Source organism: Hylobates moloch, unplaced genomic scaffold, assembly GCF_009828535.3.
Source record: "Hylobates moloch isolate HMO894 unplaced genomic scaffold, HMol_V3 SCAFFOLD_2, whole genome shotgun sequence".
Classification (NCBI taxonomy): Eukaryota; Metazoa; Chordata; class Mammalia; order Primates; family Hylobatidae; genus Hylobates; species Hylobates moloch.
In genome coordinates, this window is record NW_026652277.1 from 174,198,180 (window position 1) to 174,220,824 (window position 22,645).

At 41.2% G+C, this 22,645-nt stretch overlaps 1 protein-coding gene across 3 annotated transcripts; it reads right to left on the reverse strand.

Moving 5' to 3' along the window:
• Positions 1–2,067: 2,067 nt before the first annotated feature.
• On the reverse strand, positions 2,068–20,247 carry MPC1 (mitochondrial pyruvate carrier 1). Of its 3 annotated transcripts, XM_058435673.1 has the most exons (5): positions 20,049–20,247; positions 16,109–16,112; positions 3,936–4,032; positions 3,116–3,248; positions 2,068–2,596 (listed from the first exon to the last, which is right to left on the reverse strand). In XM_058435673.1, the coding sequence occupies exons 1-5, from the start codon at positions 20,117–20,119 to the stop codon at positions 2,572–2,574; spliced, it is 330 nt and encodes a 109-aa protein (XP_058291656.1). In that variant the 5' UTR covers positions 20,120–20,247; the 3' UTR covers positions 2,068–2,571. The 3 variants fall into 3 exon arrangements, with proteins under 3 accessions (XP_058291656.1, XP_058291654.1, XP_058291655.1); XM_058435671.1 differs by lacking the exons at positions 16,109–16,112; positions 20,049–20,247 and adding an exon at positions 5,896–6,706; XM_058435672.1 differs by lacking the exons at positions 16,109–16,112; positions 20,049–20,247 and adding an exon at positions 5,884–6,706.
• Between the last annotated feature and the right edge of the window lie 2,398 nt (positions 20,248–22,645).

Below are 22,645 nucleotides of genomic sequence, written 5' to 3' on the forward strand. Positions count from 1 at the left end.
TCAGGTGCCTTGCATTCTTGCCTTCGTCTTTGCAAGTGCTCAGGGCTCTGTGCGGAAAGAGGAAGTGTGACAGTTAAAAGCTTCCTGTGACCTCTAAGCGGGCCAAGTGCCTGTCAGTCCTTCCCCTGGTGAGTCCCTCGTCACTCTCTCTGAGGCACAGTCAGAAGCTGTGGCTCTGAGGGAGCAGACTCCACGCCACTCCTGCATCTGTGCCTGCTTTGACTGCGTCTGCACACTCGCAGGATTCCCTCAGCTCGGATGCAGGTTTTGGCCAGCAGGAATGACCTTACTGGCCTCTATCTCTCCATATTCTCTCCTCGGGAGTACCAGAAAAGTCCACTGAACCAAACTGTTGCCTTGGTTTTTATCAGGGCCTGTTCCTGCTCGAATCACCTGCAGTATCTGCTCCTGGTCCCAGGTGCTCTGCAGGCTTCCACCTGGGCTGACCAAGGCCATGCCTTCAGGGAGCTGGCCAATCTCTGAAATGGAGGTGTGGAGAATCTCCTTGCTTCTTACCCAGCACTAAAGGCTAGCAGGTTGGGAGTTTTTCCAAGGTGATGAAGAGAAAGACCCCAAACCAAAAATCCTTGACAGTGGCTGACTCCACAGGGATAGGCCAAGGGTGGAGGAGACCTATGAGGGCTTTAGCTGCTGCACTCTATGCCCCGTGTCTCTGTAGAGTTAGAATGTCTCGGAAGTATTATTACTTGTATGATGAAGTAGAACAAGTGGTTTTAATTTAACCAATCCACAGCTCTTCATGCTAGTTTTTTCTACCATGCTCAGCTCTACTTAACTGTGGAAGCTGAGTCTGACGGAGCTGTGGCGTGGCAGGGTTCCTGCAGTGTCTGTCCTGCCATGGTCCCAGCTGCAGTGTGGCAGGAGCAGCGTTACCAGACAGGTGTGTGCCCTGGCCCTGCCAAATACAGGTGTTTCACAGCTTCACAACCTGTTCCCTCCTCTATAAATAAATGACCAGCCTGCTCCACAGTGCTGTGCGAGGCCCAAATAGAACACATATGACAATGCTTTGTGAACTGTATAGCACCTTAAAAAGAAAATAAAAGTGACAGAATATGAAGCAGGGTGCAGTGGCTCATGCCTGTAATCCCAGCCCTTTGGGAAGCAGGCAGATCACTTGAGGCCAGGAGTTCGGGACCATCCTGGCCAACATGGCGAAACCCCGCCTCTACTAAAAATACAAAAATTAGTCGGGTGTGGTGGCGCATGCCTGTAATCCCAGCTACTTGGGAGGCTGAGGCAGAAGAATCACTTGAATCCAGGAGGTGGAGGTTGCAGTGAACTGTGATTGCACCACTGCACTCCAGCCTGGGCCACAGAGTGAGACCTTGTCTCAAAAAAAAAAAAAAAAAAGTGACAGAATATGATATGGACCCTTGAGGGAGTCTGCACCTCACAGACTTCCCCTCTGCTCATCACGGGCTTCTCTGCTGCCCTCATCTGCTACCACATAGAGAATGGGAAACTGTAATCAGATTCAAGTTGCATTTTTTTAAAAAAACGCTAACTTAACTGTATAATGTGAAATAAGAAATCAGGACTATGCTCTTAGGATATTTTCAGTCATTTGGTCAGACCTCTCCGGAGCAGCTCCTAGTTAACGGCTCCATCCCTCCCCTGAAAGTTGATTCCTCCATCCGAGCACCTAGTGCTGTGCTGGACCACGGGATCAGCCCATTCCTGTGAGACTGCAATCTCAACAGCTTTCTCTGGAAAGCAGCACAATTCTTAGATCACCACAGGGATCACCTCTGCAACTTTTTACAAAGAGGGAAAGAGAAGCCCAGAACACTCATGTGACTGGCCTGAGTCTCAGTGACTGAGAGGCGCTTCTATTAATAACACTTGCCCATAAGAGAAAGAATGCGTTCTGCGTAGCTGGACTGTCCGTGCTTTCCAGAAAACACTGGCCTTCCAGCTCTGCATTTCCTCCAGCCATCTTCATAGTTTTCAGAGTTCCATTTTCACCTATAATTGTCTTTTCAGATATATTGTTCTGCAGTTTCCTAGGGAATGCAGCAAGATATTTAATCATACTCATTTAACAAATATTTAAATCATTTATTGCCATTAAGTTACAGCATCTCAATATACACACTGCATGGAAATACACAGATAACATTTTTAAACAGTGGGGACAAGATTTTAAGTACGTGGCCAGCTGTTGGTTGTCTTGTGGTCATTAAAGACAATGTTAAGAATTAGGAGTACTTAAGTGCTAGTAGTTACAAATTTTGTTCTCTTCAGTTTTTCATTAAGTAAATTCTAATAGATAATATACATATTCCTGCAGATAAAACCATCATCAGAAATTATTAAATTAATTGCATATTTTGAGCTACTCTTTATGGAAAGAAGTAAAATATTTAATACTTGTAAGGCAGCAGAGAGTTGGTTTAGAAACTCTCAGCTATTTCTATAAAAATAGAATGGTTAGTAAAAATAGCATTCAGTGTATTTTCCTTAGTGAGGCTATTTATAATGAAATCTGTGACTCAGCAGCAGCTGGCAATGCTGTCCCTTCAAGACCTTGTTCTTCATTTTCCATTGTTATGCAGATGCCTTTTTAGTCATCCTGGAAAGAAACAAAAAGAAAAATTCGATGAGAAACAAAATTTCAATGCCAATCGCAAGGGCTTTGGATGGCTTTAAAAAGACACCTTTACATAACATTTATTTCAACTTACAACTTATAAAAACAGTAATATAGGTTGGGTATCCCTCATCTGAAATGCTTAGGCCCAGACATGTTTCAGATTTTTTCAGATTTTGGAATAACTGGATTATACCAGTTGAGCATCCCTAAACTGAAAGTCCAAAATCCAAAATGCTCCAATGAGCACTTCCTTTGAGTGTCATGTTGGCACTCTAAAGGTTTCATATTTTGGAGCATTTCAGATTTTTGGATTTGGGATGCTCAGCCTGTATCCTAGTTCATGTTAACTTTCATGTTTTAGTAAGTTGTTTCCCCAACTGCTAAAGCACATCTATACACACTCCAGTCCCACAGTACTCCCTCAGAAAAGATTTTAGTTTCATTCTCCCCAATTCCTCAAATTCCTGAAAAGAAAGTAACTAAATTGAATCTGCTTACTCGTGTTTGATAAGCCGCCCTCCCTGGATGAGCTGGGCTACTTCATTTGTTGCGTGGCATGCAAACAGAAGCCAGTTCCGAGGCTGTACCTTGTAGGCAAATCTCATGAATGTCAAAGAATAGCAACAGAGGGCTGCCAAAAATAGCAGAGCAAAGTCAATCAATAACTTAGAAAACTGAGAGGGTTGATAGGACCACAGAGATGAACAGTTCCATTGCCTTGATCAAAAAAGAACCTCTTCTGCGAAAGCCTTTGACAGATAAAAGTTGTTACTTAAATGCCTGTATGAATAGGAAGCTCATAAAAAAATTTACTGTACTGCTATGCGTTTTTGTTAATTACTTAAACATTTAAGGAACATATTTCAGAGCAAGAGTAGGCTGAAATTTGTTTTAGCCACTTTTTTTGTCTCCTGGAGTTGCTTATAATCCATTCATTATCTGAAAGAATTGTTATTTATTCCCTCCACAATAGTTTTATGTTCAAATATCAGGGTTTCAAGTAAGTTTAATGACACTTTCCCCCAAAAAAGTTCATAATATAAATCATTAGAGTGACTATTAGAATGATTCAGATGACACAGTCTTCAGTTGGGTGTGCTAAATCTGAAAGGCAAATAAGATGTTACTACTTCCTAGATAAATATTTCTAATTAATCTTGTTTCTTACTCACATAGAGAAGTAACACTCTTCCATGCCATCACATTCTGTATGTGACTTTCTAATAGTGACTGTAACATCTAGTGCTACAATCTTGAAATGCAAGCAGGAGCTCTACTATGTTGAAAGTCCCCCGATTATCCAAATCTGCATTCTTACCGAATGTCATCCGCCCACTGATAATCTCTGGAGACTTTTTCATGTCATTGATGGCAGCAATGGGAAGACCCCAGTTGGCTACTGGGCCCCAGAAATGCTACAAAACATGAGAGGAAAAGAATGAAGAGAGGAGAAAGTTAAGACAGAACTATAAACAGCTGAAATTTCCCTTACTTTAAATAACCATGTGAAACTCGCGAAAACAAATCTTCGTTTCCATCTTGCAGGTTTACTGGGTTAACTGATGGTTAACATTTAGGTATTGGATTGTCCAAGTGTTCCTGTAGGAATCAGCAGGTCTTACAGCTGGGCCCAGAGCCAGAAAGGGTTTGGCAGCTTCCCAAGGTCCCTACTGGTTTCCATACTACAACCAAGTCGTCTCTGATTGTCCCATTTAGAAAATTTAAAAATAAAAATAAGATTCACTTCTTACACAATTCATCGTTGCTATAATTCAAACCCTGTTAGAACTATTCTCCATAATTTTAATGTTTAAATCTATCCACACTCCTTTTCCCAAATTTTTATTAAGATATTTGTTAATAATTCTTAAAATGCAGACCCTAAATTGGGTACTTTTCTGAAGAAAGAAACTTAATAAGGGAATGAATTGTTTTTCAGCTTATATGAGCTATTCTAAGATAAAAGAACTTGGAAATCAATACCCAGGACCCCAGACACTAAGAAATTAAGATTGGAAAGTACTTTTGACATAATAGCAAAAACTTATATTAATATTAAAGAAATAAACCAATAGTTTTTCATTCTACAGCTACATTCATCCAAGGATACCAAAGTGAAGTCGTCTGTGTTTGACAGCAGCCACAATCAATTTAATTTTAGATGCTGAAATAAAATAAGGCTTGTGGCTTTTGTTCATTAAAAATGAAAAATTGTTTCATTAATTTAGAATTTGGAAATAATATTTTCAAATCTGAAAGAAACCACATCTTGTTGGCTAAACACCCCTTTTAGTTATCCTAACACTAAAGAGTAAAAACAGTCTTTGCTTGACTTCTGCCTATCATAATGTTTAGGTTAAATTCAGACTGCTAAATACATTTCTAGACTTTGCTTCTATGATTGACGAGGGGTTAAAATCCAAAGATTCCCTAAAAAGTGGTAAACCAAGGGAAATATAAGAAAAATAAATGGGAATTGGATTTGGCATGATAGAATATTTTAAAATGTTTATTTAACATGAAAGCCACAAGGTCATTTAAATAACTATAAAAGGTCAAAGTTCCCATATAGCCATCATGATAAGTATTTCAGGGTTTAACATGTGAGTTATAAACTCTGTAAATTAGGCACAGTTGGTTTAAAGAATCTTGAGATTCTGGGCTGGCTAATTAGTCCTCTTGCATTCAGACTGCATATTATCTAAGATACTACTGCAACTTTCACTTAATTTCTTACATTTAGATGAGGTGACTAGTGGCTCTCAAATTGGACAGCAAGGCTTTACAGGAAATATTTCTTTGAAAATGACAAGTTGGGTTGGGTGCAGTGGCTCACGCCTGTAATCCCAGCACTTTGGGAGGCTGAGGCGGGTGGATCACGAGGTCAGGAGTTCAAGACTAGCCTGGCCAACATGGTAAAACCCTGTCTCTACTACAAAAATTAGCCGGGCGTGGTGGCAGGTGACTGTAATCCCAGCTACTTGGGAGGCTGAGGCAGAGAATTGCTTGAACCCGGGAGGTGAAGGTTGCAGTGAGCCAAGACTGCACCACTGCACTCCAGCCTGGGTGACAGAGCGAGACTCTGTCTCAGAAAAAAAAAAAAAAAGAAAGAAAATGACAAGTTGGAGAGAAGTGCACTCCTGCAGAATTCTATTAACAATGACCCTTAATTTCTTACATTCAGATGAGATATGGCCAGTTTTCTTTTTTCCTTATTCCCCAGACTTTTGTTAGGGAGAGTATCTATCTCTCCCTTACCTACTTACTTCTTTTCTTACCCGTCCTGTTATTGGGTGTCACTTCATTTTTCAACTCTCTATTATTCCATAGTGATCTTCCTTTTCCTCCTTTTTTGACCAGGCCTTCCTCCACTTGGTCTATTTTCATCTCCTTTTCCATTTACTCTCTTGCCACTCCTCTGCACTGTATGGTGGTGTTTTTGTCTACGTTATCATGCATGAACCCAGGGCTACAACAGAGCCTGAAGAGTTATTCTAAGAGTTTATTCTATAAACCACAGTTTCTCTACCACCGGTTGTGAATGTGTCTTCTTTCACAGGTGGGGCTAAAGCAGAAATGGACAATGGAATAAATCTAAACCTAAAGTAGCCTTGGGAGATTCCTGGCTAAGTGATGGTATTAAAAGTTTAAGTGTGGGCCAGGCGTGGTGGCTCACACCTGCAATCCCAGTACTTTGGGAGGCCGAGGCAGGCGGATCATGAGGTCAGGAGTTCGAGACCAGCCTGACCAACATGGTGAAACCCCGTCTCTACTAAAAATACAAAAATTAGCTGGGTGTGGTGGCTCACACCTGTAATCCCAGCTACTCGGGAGGCTGAGGCAGGAGAATCTCTTGAACCCCTGAAGCAGAGGTTGTAGTGAGCCAAGATCGTGCCACTGTACTCTAGACTGGGCAACAGAGCAAGACTCCATCTCAAAAAATAAAAATAAAAAAAAAAAGTTTAAGTGTGATGAGTGTTAGATTATAGGAAACAGAGTTCTGCAAGTTAAGAACTACACATACACTTATGACTGTAAGTGTTGAGCTACACTGAAAATATATTTCTTAAGAATACAAAAGGTAAAAATCATTTTAACACTAGTTTACTAAAATACCTGACCTGACAAAGTTTATAATGCATCTTTTCTATCTAGTACAATATTCTAGTTCTCTCTTCCCTTTTTTAGAATACAATTGATTTATGCTCTGTCAGGTATTCAGCAGTCAATTTTGAGAAAAATAAGGAACTTTATTAAAATTCAAAAAGAAATTAACATATGTTGGATTAAATGGAAAACATTTTACTTCATTATAATTCTTAATTGTGCTGAAAAGAAAGTTCCAGCAGAATTATACAACACCATCTCCTGTGTGGAAATCAAGCCATGGAAATGAACTCCACCCTACAGGAAAAAATCATCCCACCCTTCTTTTCCTGCTTTCTCTTTTTCTTTCTCTATTTCCTTTCATCAGTTGCCAGGCTCCACTGTGACTATTATCAATGAAGTAATTATATGCTTGTTTCTAAAAACAGGAGTAGGGAGCAGCCCCAGGAGCATGGCTCTGACAGAGCTCGTGTCTAGGCTCCCCGGGACAGGCCAAGGTGCAGCAGGCAACCTTCACAACCTGCCAGCCATGGCGGCTAGAGAGGCTCTCACAAGCAAAGGACGCTAAGTCTGTTATCCGTAACTCTCTTAATGCAGAAAGTCTGCAAAAGCCTGAAATGGATGGAAATAATTTTCTTACCGTACTATTTTGTGAAGAGTCACCGAAGTTCAGACAGGAGAGACATGGAAAAAAGAAGAAAAAAAAATCAAATGATTTTGGTCTTATTAGGTTACTGTAACCTCACATCTGTATTCAAATTTCAGTAACAGGACTACAATGTTAACAGTGTACATTCTTTTATTATTTTTAAAAGATCAAGTAATATTATTTCTAATAAGAACTTTGACTTAACGAAATTAGATCTTAATTTTATGGAAAATAAGTGCAATCCTTAGAGCAGAACTGTCCAATAGAAATATAATGCAAGGCACAAATACAAGCCACGTATGTAACTTAAAACTTCTAGAAGCCACATTAAGAAAACTAAAAAGAAGGCCGGGCACAGTGGCTTATGCCTGTAATCCCAGCACTTTGGGAGGCTAAGGCAGGAGGATTGCTTGAGGCCAGGAGTTCACTATCAATCTGGGCAACACAGTGAGACCCCATCTATACACAAATATATTTTAAAAATTAGCTGGTCATGGGTGGTTTGTGCCTGCAGAGGATTGTTTGAGCCCAGGAGTTCAAGTCTGCAGTGAGGTAAGATCACACCACTGTACTCCAGCCTGGGCAACAGAGCAAGACCCTGTCTGGAAAAAAAAAGGAAAAAAAAAAAGAAAAGAAAGGTAGAAAAGTAAAAAGAAACCACAGAAATTACTTGTATTAATAGTTTATTTAATTCATATGTATGCAAAAAAATTTTAATTTCAAAATGTAATCAATAAAAACTATTCATTAAACCTTTTACATGCTTTTTTCATACAATTATTTGGACTCTAGTGTGTATTTTACACTTATGGCACATCTCAGCTTGAACTAGTCACATTTCAAGTGATCAGTAGCCACCTGTGGCTAGTGGCTCTCAAATTGGACAGCACAGCTTTCGAGGAAATATTTCCTTAAAAGTGGTAAGTTGCAGAGAAGCATACTGCTGCAGAATTCTATTAACAATGAAACTTTCCCTTCTGCTTACTAACACATTGCACCAGAATGTGAACCCCTGGAGGGATGTATTTTTGTTACTACTGGACTACTTAAAGTAGTGCCTGGCATTTAAACTGGAATTTAAAAAATATTTGTTGAATGAATGAATGAACAGTAAAAATGTCAATGCTGTTTTCCAGAATGTTAAATTTAAAAATACACCAAAAACTTATATTGAGTTACTTTTATTTCTGAAATAACAATTTCTCTTGCCAGGTTATACCTGAGCTCTTCTCTTAGGGCAAAATCTCAAAGTTGAGCTACTGAAAGAGTTATTGAAATAAAATAATAAAATTGAGCAGTACGGCAGGGGGAAAAATGAAATAATGAAATCCTTTATAAACACACTCAAGTCCAAAGAATTCTACTAGTTGTTTTGTTTTAGAGAGCACAGAGATTATAATTTGTAACATGAAAATAATTGTTGATGGTGCTAATAATACAGTAGTCCCCGTTATCCTCAGGGGATGCATTCTAAGACCTCCAGTGGATGCCTGAAACCGGGGATAATACCGAACCCTATATATACTATGTTTTTCTCCTATACATACATACCTACGATAATGTTTAATTTATAAATTAGGCAGAGTAAGAGATTGACAACAATTACTAATAATAAAATAGAATAATTATGACAATAAACTGATATAAAAATTTCGAGAATGTGGTTACTCTCTCTTTCACAATACTGTAATATTTTTTTGGACCACAACTGGCCTTGAGTGACTAAAACCATAGAAGGAGAAACTGCAGATGAGGGGGTACTACTATGTGCTTCAGATAGGTTATATTATGAAATATGTATCATTCATATAATTATATATACAAATATAATTATCCAAATTATATTTCACAGCAAGTACAAACTGACCACAATGCTTTATAGCAGAGAGACTGGTAACCTTACCAGATCACACAGCATAATCTAGCTAGAACAGTCAGTCACCTACGGCATTGCTCTCCTTCAAATACCTTTGTCAGTATCTGAACACTGGCCCTTTAGGTAACTATGAATAACCAAGGGCACATTTTTTTCCCTATAAAAATATTTTAAAGGATGTAGTACTTACAATGTGAAGTTTCAACTTGGACATAACTTAGTTTTTCCTTTAAGACTCTCTCCTTAAATCATACAACAGCTTGATTATATCCTATTTTACAACAGATTACAAATGTATGAGAATAAGGGAGATTACAAACGTATGAGAATAAGGGAGAATTACAAATGTATGAGAATAAGGGAGAATTACAAATGTATGAGAATAAGGGAGAATTAACTTCTGCCTTCATACCCTGCTCAATTCAAAAGTCCTACATGAATATAATCACATTGATTACTGTAAAACAATCTGAGAGTAAAGTCAGTTTAAATATGTCTGTTAAATACAAAACACTACAACTCAACATCCCTCAATTCTAAGTCAGGGTTTTCTAGAATGCATGAATCAATGACTCAATCAAAATATCTGAAAAGCATATTTGTCCAGAACCAAATTAGAAAAAAAACGCTTCCAAATATGTATTATTACCTGTTTCAAAAAAAAAAGGGAGATAAATTTATAAGCCACATAGAAACTGCAATTTGGGGACAGTAATGCAAAACCATTTAGAAAATATTCTTGATTTTCTTTTTATTTGGTATGCTGCCTTTATTTTCAGTAAAAAAGCAAACAAACACAAAGCTCATAGACTTTCTTATGATTTCAAATTCTCATGGAGGAGAAACTGTATTTCCAGTTAAAAATTAAGTATTCTGTTTTTTTAAAAACTCAACTTTATTTTCAGAGAAGTTTTAGGTTCACAGTAAAACTGAATCAAAGTACAGAAACCTTCCATATACACCCAGTCCCGAAACATGCACGCACTCTCCCATTATCTACATCCCCCGCCCATGCTGTATTTATCACAATCACGAAACTTACATTGACACAGGATTGTTACCCAAACTCCATATCTACATTAAGGTTCACTGTTAGTGCTGTACATCCTGTGGGTTTGGATGAACATATAATGCCATGCATCCATCATTATAGTGTTTTACAGTAGTTTCACTCTCTAAAAATCCTCTGTGCTCCACCTAAACCCTTGCAACCACTGATCTTTTGACTATCTCCGTAATTTTGCCTTTTCCAGAACGTTGAGTAGTTGGAATCAGGTAGTATGCAGCCTTTTCAGACTGGCTTCTTTCATTCAGTAACATGAATTTAAGTTTCCCTCATGTCTTTTCACGGTTTCATAGCTCACTTTTTAGTGCTGAATAATATTCCATTGTCTGGATGTACCACAATTTACTTTGCCATTCACCTACCAAAGGACATCTTATTTGCTTCCAAGTTTTGGCAGTTATGAATAAAACCTCTATAAAAATCCACATGCAGGTTTTTGTGTGGACCTAAGTGTTCAACTCCTAGGGGTAAATACCAAAGAATGTGTAAGAAACTGCCAAACTGTTTTCCAAAGTGGCTGTATGATTTTGCATTCCCACCAGCAATGAATGAGAGTCCCTGTTGATTCACATCCTAATCAGCATTTGCTTTTGTCAGCATTCTGCCTTTTGACCTTTCTAATAGATGTTTAGTGGTATCTTGTTTTAATTTGCATTTCCCTGATGACATATGATGTAGAACAGTGGTGTCCAATTTTTGGCAGAGCTTCTTTTCACATGCTTATTTGCCATCTGAACACGGTGAGGTATCTGTTTAGGTCTTCGGCCCATTTTTAATTGAGTTCCTTTCTTATTGTTGAGTTTTGTTTTTGTGGGTTTTGTTGGCTTGTTTTTTTGAGAGGGAGTCTTGCTCTGTTGCTCAGGATGGAGTGCAGTGGCATGATCTTGGCTGACTGCAACCTCCGCCTCCCGGGTTCAAGTGATTCTCCTGCCTCAGCCTCCCAAGTAGCTGGGATCACAGGCACCCGTCACCACACCTGGCTAATTTCTGTATTTTAGTAGAGAATTAGGTAGAGGTTTCACCATGTTGGCCAGGCTGGTCTCAAACTCTTGACCTCAAGTGATCTGCCTGCCTTGGCCTCCCAACGTGCTGGAATTACAGGCGTGAGCCACCACGCCTGGCCTTATTGTTAAGTTTTAAGAGTTCTTTGTATATTTTGGAAAAGGCCTTTATCAGTTATGTCCTCTGCAAATATTTTCTCCTATATTCTCTTTTCATTCTCTTGACAGCATCTTTCACTTTTTAACTTTTATGAAGTCCAGCTTATCAATTATTTCTGGGATCATGTCTTCGGTCTTGTATCAGAAAAACTCATCACCAAACCCAAGGTAATTTAGATTTTCTCCTAAATTATCTGCTAGGAGTTTTATAGTTTGTGATTTACATTTAGGTCTGTGATCCTTTTTGAGTGAATTTTTGTAAGTAGTATAAGGTCTGTGTCTACATTCGTGTTTTTTTTTTTTTGCAATTGCACGTCCAGTTGTCCAGCACTATTTGTTGAAAAGACTGTCTTTACTACATTGTTTTGCCTTTGCTCCTTTGTCAAAATTTAGTTGACTTTGTTTATGTAGGTCTACTTCCGGGCACTTTATTCTGTTCCATTGATTGATCTGTCTATTCCTTTGCCAATACCACGCTGTCTGGATTACTGTGGCTCTATAGTAAGTTTTAAAGTTAGGTAATGTCAGTCCTCCAACTTTGTTCTTCTCCTCCAATACTGTGTTGGCTATTTTTGGGTTTACTGCCCTCTCCATTTAAACTCCAAAATCTGTGCGTTGATGTCCACAGAATAACGTGCTGGGACTTTAACTTTCACCTATTCACTTAAAAAAAGTACTTTGTGGCTTATCTTTGGCATATTCAAAGTACCAGCATCACTAGTCTTGTACTTTGGGGCCATCATTAAATAAAATAAGGGTTACTTGAACAGAAGCACTGCAATACCACAACAATGGCTAAGTGACTAGGTGGGATGACTAAGTGACTAACAAGTAGGTAGCATCTACGGCATACAGATGGTGGACAAAGGGATGGTTCATGTTTCAAGAAGGACAAAGTGGGATGGCATGAGATTTCATCACGCTACTCAGAATGACACAAAATTTATAGTTTATGAATTGGTTGTTCCTGGAACTTTCCACTTAATATTTTCAGACCTTAGTTTGGCCACAAGTAACTGAAACTGCAGAAAGCAAACTGTGGATAAGGGGGTGGAGAGCTACTGTATTTCCTTTCTTCTGCTTATTTTCATTCTAATTTGCTTTTTTCTTTTTTTTAGTTTTGAAAGGTGGAGGCTTAGATGATTGATTTTAGAACCTTCTTGTTTTCTAATATATGCATCCAATGCTATAAAAATTCTCTCTAATCACTGCTTTAACTGTATCCCACAAATTCTGATAAGTTGTGTTTGCACTTTTATTTAGTTCAAAATATTAAAAAATATATCTTGAGATTTATTCTTTGACCCAGAGTTATTTAGAAGTGTGCTGTTTAATCTCCAAGTATTGGGGATTTTCCAGCTTTCTGTTAGTGACTTCTAGTTTAATTCCAAAGCACACACCATATGATTTCTAGTCTTTTAAATTGGTTAAGGTGTGTTCTATTTGCCAGAATATAATTTATCTTGGTGAGTGTTCCATGTGAGCTTGAGAAGAATGTATATTCTGCTGCTGTTACATGTAGCAGTCTACTGATGTTCACCGTATCCAGTTGATTCATTGTTTTGTTGAGTTAAATTATGTCGGTACTGATTTTCTGCCTGCTGGGTCTATTTATGATGGAGGGGTGAAATCTCCAATTATATTAGTGGATTTATCTATTTTTTCTTGCAATTCTATCAGTTTTTGCCTCATGTGTTTTAATGCTCTAATGGTACATACACATTAAAGACTGTTACCTGTATTAAGTCTCTCCAGAGAGACAGAACTAATAGAAGATGTATAGCTATAGATACATATACACGTACCTGTGTGTGTGTGTGTATATATATATATATATATATATAATTTTTAATGGAAATTGGCTTATGCTGTTATAGAAGTAATAAGTCTCATAAGCTGGAGAATCAGTAAAGCCAGTGCTGTAACTCAGTCTGAGTCCAAAGGCCTGAGAACTAGGGGAGCCGATGGTGTAACTCAGTCCGAGGCTAAAGGCCCTGAGAACCTGAAGGGCCACTGGTGTAAATCCTAGAGTCCAAAAGCCCAAGAACCTAGTGTTCTGATGTCTGATGGCAGAAGAAAATGGATGTCCAAGCTCCAGAAGAGAGAGCAAATTGTCTCTTCTCTACCTTTCTGTTCTACTGGGGCCCTCAACAGATTAAATGATGCCCACTTACATGGGTGAGGGCACATCTTCTTTACTCAGTCTACTGATTCAAATGCCAATCTCTTCCAGAAACACCTGCATAAACATGCCCAGAAATAATGTTTTACCATCTATCTGGGTATCTGTTAACCCAGTAAAGTTGACACCTAAAATTAACCATTGCATATGTCTTTTTGGAGAATTGATCCCATTATCATATGTAATGTCTCTCTTTATCCCTGGTAATTTTCCTTGCTCTGAAGTATGCTCCATCTATAGCTACCAACGCCTTTTCTTGATTAATGTTAACATGGTACACCTATCTCTACCTATTTACTTTTAATCTAGATGTGTATTTACATTTAAAGTGGGTTTCTTGTAGACAATGTATATTGAGTCTTACTTTTTGATCCACTCGTACAATATGTCTTTTAATTGGTACTTTTAGTCTACTGATACTCAAAGTAATTATTGGTATAGTTGTATTACTATTTACCATATTTGTTACTGTTTCCTATTTGTTGTCCTTGTTCTTTGTTCTTTTTTTGCCTTCCATTCTTTTTCTGCCTTTTATGGTTTTAAATGAGCATTTTATATGATTCCATTTTCTCTCCTTTCCTGGCATATCAGTTACAATTATTATTATTATTATTATTTATTCTTTTTTTTTTTTTTTGAGACAGTCTCGCTCTGTTAGCCAGGCTGGAGTGCAGTGGCAGACCCATGCCGGTGCCCAGGCCACCCTGGAAGCTGTTACTGCTGTCCACTCGGGAGACAATCAAGGAGCTGATGCGGGCACTGGGCCTGCTCATGTAGGAGCAGCTGCTGAAGGCCCGGGGGCCGGAGGTGAACACCTCGTAGGGCTGCTAGGTCACCCTGATGGACATGGTAGAGGCAGAAGTGGAGGCAGGCAGGCTGAACCAGGAAGAGATTTGAAAAGGAGGAGAGGAGCTGTTTTTAGGTCAGTCTCTAATTCTTCCAAAATTACGGTAATGTTAGCTTTCTCTGAAAGTACTGAGAGCAATTTAGGTAATTTATAACTTACTTATGTAGTACTAAAAGGATCCAACTGACAGCCTAGCATAGTATATTTCTAATATTATTCAAAGTAAAACGGGACAAAATTTTGAGATATTTTAGATCATAATTCTACAGTTTGCTGAAATTTATTCTTACCAAATTTTGTCTAGTTTTCTAGTTCAAATTAAAATGAGGGAGGGTTTTAACAATTAGAATTTGTGATATTCAGCTATATTTAGCAAGCCAAAAGTCAGCTGAATGACAGTAAAGACCTTTGTGACTGGACTATCCAGATATTAAGAGATACTTATGGCCGTCCTGCTTGAACATTTACAGCTTCATTCAATTTCTGAAAGTCAATTATATGGCAGGGAAGTGCTCAAAGAGTCCAAGGACTGGGTGTGAAAAGCAGTTTGGCAGAGAAAAGGGAGACATATGCAGGAAAACATGGAGCACAAAAATATCTAAAACCTTCTTTTCAAAACCATTTCTATGCATTACTATTTTCCTTTAAATCCCAAGTTGACATTTCTGTTTTAGCTTCACAAGTTTGGTATCCAGAGGTTCTGAAGTTGTCTGTTTGGTTCAGATATCAGCCTTCTCATGTGGCAAATGAAGCACTGGAATTTCTAAGGCCTGTTCCAACTCTAATATTCCACAAGTTTGGGAAAGATTCACTTTCATTTTACTGCAACTTCTCACCTGGGTAGTAAGTATAATTCTGAAAGCTTTCCTGGAGACTCAGAAGTTAAAATTAATTTAGAATACCTCATCAACTTGAGAATATTCAATGCAAACATCCCACTAACTTCAGATTCATAAGCATGCTAAGTGATTAACTGATTTTAAAGCACTCTATGATCTAGGTTCTTCTTAAGAAAACATCCTCTGCACACATATACAAATACATATGTGTGTGTGTGTGTGTGTGTATCCATTCACCTTTACTGTAATATACAAACTTGAGAAGAGGAATAAGTCTCTAGAATAAAGCTGCACAGACCTTGATTGAGTTAATCATTAAAATATATGTCCTACCTCAAAACTTTTTTGCTCATTCTAATTTATTCTTCTTAACCAGAAATCCAGGAAGGAGAATGAGAGAAGAGGAAAAGCAAAGAAGAGCTCTCTTTTTCTATTCTGTCAATAAGAAAGGTGAGGGAATAGTTTCTTAAGAAAAAGGTATTGGAATAGAGACCCAGGAAGTTCTTGATTCAAGATCCTAATCAAGGTAAGTAAGAAGAGATAGAAGAAAGTACCAAAAAGAGAGTACCAGAAATCTTGGGGATTAAACATGCAATATTAGTTACAATAAAAAATAAATTGAACATTTACTTTTGTCAAGCGCTATACTATGTCATTAAACAGCTACCAAAGCACAAAAGCTAAACAATTTGCCCAAGCTCACAAAGCTGGAAAGCAAGAGCTGGGCTTCAAACCCATCATTCAAACTCATCACCTAGGTTTAACAGTACTATTATCACAATTAACAATTGTCAATAATTATTTAATATTATTTAATACCGAGATCCTATTTAAGTGTTCTGTTATCCCAGTAATGCCTTTTCCAGCTGTTTTTTCACACCAGGCCCAATCAAAGTCCACACATTGCCTTTGGTTCTTAGGTGTCCTAAGTGAGAGCCTGTTTCATAACCTCTTTCAGTGAAAAAAAAAAATCATTTAAAATACATGTGGATGGGCTGGGCACAGTGGTTCATGCCTATAATCCCAGAGCTTTGGGAGGCCAAGATGGGAGGACTGCTTGACGCTGGGAGATCAAGAACAGCCTGGGCAACATAGCAAGGTCCCATCTCTAAGAAAAAACAAAAAACTAGCCAGGTATAATTGTGCACACCTGTAGCCCTAGCTACTTGGGAGGCTGAGGCAGGAGGCTCACTCAAGCCCAGGAGTGGGAGGTTACAGTGAGCTATGATCATGCCATTGCACTCCAGCCTGGGTGACAGAGTAATGCCCTGTCTCTAAATAAATAAATACACTTGGAAATTCAGTTTAGTAAGAATGTTCAACTTGATTCATAAAACATGATTGAAATAAATTTATAATCTGTATAAAATATGATTTTAAATTTATGCTGAAAAACTCAATTATGTTATTAATTTTTAAAATTCTAGAACAGCTTTAGTTGAGAAAACCTCTAGACCCCTTCAGTAGGCTACAAAAAGAATGCAGAGGATGCAAAGTATGTACAACCGGCAACTGATGAAGTAAAAAGAGGAAGGGATGGAACCTTGTTTCTAATTAGAAGAAAAGAGATACGATGACGTTTTCTGCTTTATATTTTATTCTCCTTTGCTAAAGAAAAGCCAGGCTGTAAGAGAAAAGCTTGGAAGAACAAACAGGAAGTACTTTCCTCTGATACGTTCTAGGAAGAAAGGTTTCTCTTTCTAGGGGAGGAGACACTAAAATAAAAAGCTTCTGGTCAGAGTTTTGATACCTGACCTCAAACTGGCCCTCGATCACTGTTTGGCAGACCTAGCATGAATTCCCACTGCTGCCAAGAATGGCAGGGAAAACAGGTCAGCTGAATGTTTCACATCACGTGTTCACCTTTCAAAAATAATTTCAGTTCAAGATCATACAGCTTTATGGCTCACACAAGATTTTAACTTTCTAAATAACTGTAAATTTTAAAAAATGTTTTCGCTTGCAAAAACAGAAGGATATAATAAAATGTAGAGTGATTTGGAGTTTCCAAGTATTTTCACATCCCTTATCCAATTTAATTTTCTTGATAACCCATAAAGAGCATTATCATTAAATCCATTTGATGGACAAAGTCTGCTGGGATCAACTTGCTGGGGATCCTGGACTGTGAGTTATTCTTCTGAATCTTAGTCTGGTGCTCTACCAGGCAACACTGTTCTGAGTAATGCAATTCTCTTCTTTTCCTTATTTAGTCAAAGTGTAATTGAATTAAATACTGGAGAAAGTATAAAAATTTAAAGCTACATAAAGTTAATTTTAGAAAAAAAAGGTTAGATGATATACTCTAGTATCCTATCGAAAAGTCTGGCTCTTGGAAACCCATTTAGTAGAAGAAAATATAACACTTAGAAAAGCAGAACTCTCTTCCTTGAAAATATATTTAACAAATTCTTCCTATGTAATAAAACTGTTAGGGCTGGGTGTGGTGGCTCACACCTGTTAACCCCAGCACTTTGGGAGGCCGAGGTGGGCGGATCACCTGAAATCGGGAGTTCGAGACCAGCCTGACCAACATGGAGAAACCCCGTCTCTACTAAAAATACAAAATTAGCTGGGCGTGGTGGCGCATGCTTGTAATCCCAGCTACTTGGGAAGCTAAGGTAGAAAAATCACTTGAACCCAGGGGGTGGAGGTTTGGATGAGCCAAAATAGTGCCAGTGCACTCCAGCCCAGGCCACAAGAGCGAAACTCTGTCTCAAAAAAAAAAAAAAAGAAAAGAAAAGAAAAGAAAACTGTTAAGCAATTATCAGCATAATTTTTATATAGCTAGGGGTCATAACTGTATTTTTAATTTTACCATACAATGTTAACCTTAGCTGTACCTATTAGGAAGGCTCATTATCCAATACATTAGTAAAAAGCTAAAGTAATATTCAAAGCTGTAAAGAAACTTAACAGCAAGGATTAAGAGCATATCCTCAGATTGCTACTTTGTTCACGTTTTTACTACCATTAATCTGGTAAATTGCTGTGCTCCGCAGTACTAAACATCCATCTTAATTAATCATAGTTCTATTTAAGCATAGAAATGTCTTTTTTTGAAAGTCAGAAGTGAAGCTTCTGTTTACAAGTTTACCATATGGCAGACTGAATTATTTTTCCTATCCTACTGCTCTATAAAAGTAGAAGTAAAAAGTATTTCCAATAAAATTCAGGATTTAAAACTTTTTTATTGCTAAAATCAAGTTGCCTTCATACTATCCCTTTTGTGTGGTTATAACAGGATTTATTCCTCCTCAGCTTTCATCTCTTTACCTCTTGACCACACTATTAACTACTGAAAAAAAAACGCAGCTGTACACTTACCTAAATTTTAAAATCATACACTGAAAAACTAACTAAAATTACACTCCTAAATAACCTAAAACTGCTTCAAAGTTATATTCAATATTTTGAAATAAAAGCAAGCGCCTCAAGATTAGAGGTGCAAATAAATTATAGAAATTGTATTTTCAGGCTTTCCAACCGCGAATGCTCTTTGTTTCTAACTGGAAGGGAGGAGTTAACAGAAAATAGAACAAGAAGAAAAAGTATGTCCTGAGAGACACATCACTTTACTTTGGTTGACAGAATTTCGTATATAAAAACATCTTGAATTGTACTTCCTCCCAAGCTTAAAGTCCTTATCATGAGAAAACCGAAAGGCGAACCCAAAGCCAGCACATTTTATTTCCGCTGTCCCGGAAGCGCGCTGGGAGCACCCGAAGCTCCGCTCCAACAGCGCCGCGCCGCGCTCTCAGCAGCGCCTCCCGCTGGCGTCTCCCCACCCCACGTCCAGGTCGCGGCCTCTGGCACACCTGGACGGCCGCAGGTGACCGGCGACCCACTCCGAGGATCTGGTAGAAACCGGCCAGGAAACCACTCCCGCCCGGAGGAGCGAGCCACTGTCACCTGGCCTGGAGGGACGTTCCCACTGCCAACCATGGGAGAGGAACGAGCCACTGTCACCTGGCCTGGAGGGACGTTCCCACTGCCAACCATGGGAGAGGAACGAGCCTCTGTCACCTCTGCCGGGTCACCCTGCCCTGAGGGGCGCCCACTGTCACCCCTGCGGGGAGAGGCGTCCCCATGGTCACCCTGTCCTGAGGGGCGCCCACTGTCACTTCCGTGGGGACCTCCCGGTCCCCACTGCCACTCTGGCCGGGAAGAATGTCCACTGTTATGCCTACCAGGAGAGGCGTCCCCATGGTCACCCTGGCCAGGAGGGACGCCCACCGTCACCCACTCCCCGAAGGGGACTCAATGTCACCCCTGCCTTGAGGGGTGCCCACTGTCACCCTGCCAGGAGAGGACACTCGCTGTCACTCCCGCCCTGAGGGGGGCCCACTGTCACCCTGCCAGCAGAGGACACCCACTGTCACCCCCGCCCTGAGGGGCGCCCACTGTCACCCCCGCCCTGAGGGGCGCCCACTGTCACCCTGCCGGGAGAGGACACCCACTGTCACCCCCGCCCTGAGGGGCGCCCACTGTCACCGGCTCTCTACGCCGTCCGCTTCGGGGTGTGGCGGTCCGGGAGGGGTCTGGGTGGGGCCCCCCTGACAAGCGCACCCTCTCGCCTGGGCCCGGGCCCACCCGCTGCCCGGGGCCACCGCGTCCTCGCGGCCGCCCTCGTCGCGGACTGCACGGGTCGCAGCCTCCCGGGCGCCCCTCCGGGTTGCGGGGTCCGGCCTGCGGCGCTCGTCACCTCATGAGGTAGTCCCGGAAATCCTTGCTTCGGACATAGTCCGCCGCTTTCCGCACCAGCGCGCCAGCCATGGCTGTGCCGACACCAGACCCCGAGTGGTCCCTGCCTCTGCTGCCGCTTCCCAGAGCCAATGACACCCAGGCCAACCCCCCCGCGGCCGACTGCGAGGTAGCCCGAAGGCAGGCCTCACGACACCCGGCCACGCCTTACGGCCACGCCGCACCGCCCGGCTCTCGGCCAATGACAGGGCGCAGGGCCGGAGATGGTGGCGCGGACTGGCTGGCTCGTGCCTCACACCTCCTTCCCGCCCTCGGTGGCGCACGGGGGCGGGGCCTGCTGCCGTAAAATGGCTGGCGCTGGGCCCGGGCTGGCAGGCTGTTGCTAGGCTCCAGCGGCTCCCAGCCCGCGGGGGCGTGGAAGTGACAGCTCTCTGACCCGCAGGGCTGTGGGCGCCCTGCCGAGCGTCGCGAGGTCTTGGGGAGCCCTGCAGTGGGGCCCCTGCGGCGCAGCGCGCGGTGGGACTGGCCGGGTTCCCGCGGCGCCCATGGCCTGTGTCTGCGCCGGTTCCTGGCAAGGGCACCTTGGCCGGGCGGCCCGCGTTCCCCGCGCTTCCCGCACCCACGTGAGCGGACCCGGCCCGCAAGCTGGGCCAGCCCGCGGTTTCTGGGCACTGGGGAGTGCACAGAGCCCCCGGCCAGCGACCGCAGCCGGGGCCCCTGGCTTCTCCCGAGCACTTTCCCCCGGACGAGTCCCTCCAGGGTGGCGGGCGGCACCCAGGGCCGGCGCTCCTCACCAACGCGCTGCAGCTACCGGCTCAGGAGGGAGCCGCAGCGTAGGAGGAGGAAAGCATTTAAGAATAGCACAAAGCCTTAGGCTCGAGGAAGCGTGACTGCTTACGTGTTGAAAATAAAGGTTCTATAAGTCCCACCGCGGGTGCATATTGAAAAGAAAGGGACCATTAGCACGCGACCCTCGCCTAGGAGTATATAAACCGCAGCAAGACTTTCGGATCACCAAGGCAGAGAAAAGAACACGTTGAAGGCTTTCGCTCAGTTTTCCAGGTTGTTTCGTTTCGTTTTGTTTCTAATGTGGATGATCATTTAAAATGCCTCTGGTGACCGGGCGCGGTGACTGACGCCTGTAATCACAGCACTTTGGGAGGCCGAGGCGGGCGGATCACCTAAGGTCAGGAATTCGAGACCAGCCGGGGCAACATGGTTAAACCCCCTCTCTACTAAAAATAAAAAAATTAGCTGGGCGTGGTGGCATGTGCTTGTAGTCCCAGCTACTTGGGAGGGTGAGACAGAAGAATCGCTTGAACCCGGGAGGCGGAAGTTGCGATGAGCCGAGATTGCGCCATTGCACTCCAGCCTGGGCAACAGAGCAAGACCCTGTCTCCAAAAAAAAAAAACAAAACAAAATTCCTCTGGTAGCCGGGTGTGGTGGCTCACGCCTGTAATCTCAGCACTTTGGGAGGCTGAGGCAGGTGGATCACTTGAAGTCAGGAGTTTGAGACCAGCCTGGCCAACGTAGTGAAACTTCGTCTCTACTAAAAATACAAAAATTAGCCAGGCGTGGTGATGCGCGGCTGTAATCCCAGCTACTCGGGAGGCTGAGGCGTGAGAATCGGTTGAACCCGGGAGGTGGAGGTTGTAGTGATCCGAGATTGTGCCATTGCACTCCAGCCTGGGCAACAGAGGGAGATCCTGTCTCTAAAATAAAAAATAAATAAAATGCCTTTGGTGAACAGGAACGCTCAACATTAGTGACCCGCAGTGTATTAGTGTTAATAATGGACATCCCCTTTGATCCAGCAAGCCCATCTAGAGATTTCCTAGGATAGACAAGCCAGTTTGTGCAATTTCATGTGTACAGCATTGTTTTTAGTATGGAAAGATTAGAGTTTACATATCCACCCGTAGGGAGAGAGTTAAATAAATTATGGTGCATCCGTTTAGTGGATTAGTATACAGCCATTAGGAATAAAGGAATTCTATATGTGCTGATATGAAATATCTTTCTTATTTTCAAGAAAAAAGCCCAGGTTCTGAATAGTGTATAAAGTATGCTACTCATTGTGCATAGGGACAAAGAAAATATATACATTCATGTTTGCAAAGATACTGGAGAAACGTTAGTAGTGGCTGCCTCTAAGGATGACCAAGAGTGACAGTGACTTTTCATTGTATCTTCCTTTGTTCTTTTTGAAATTTGTACAGTCTACGTATGCTATCTATTCAAAATAAGTGGTGTTAAAGAAGAAGAAATGCCTTTGAGAATGAAAACGGTAAGCCCTTGATTGAGTGGGGTTCATTTTCTGTTAGGATCGTGGACTCTATTGGTCACAGCTGACCTTGATCATCTCTGAAAGTGTATCTCATTACACAATATTGCCGTCTTATAATAACACCAGGAAGGTTGTTCTGTTCCACATGAACATGCTTCATGATGGGGTTAGGAATGTACAACCTGTGAAAAGTGAGGGAGTCTTGATTATTAATAATAATATTATTAATAGCTACCTTTTCTTGATCATTAGGCACTATTTGTACATTATTTCTCCTTCTCACATCGACCCAGAAGGTAGGTGTAAGGAA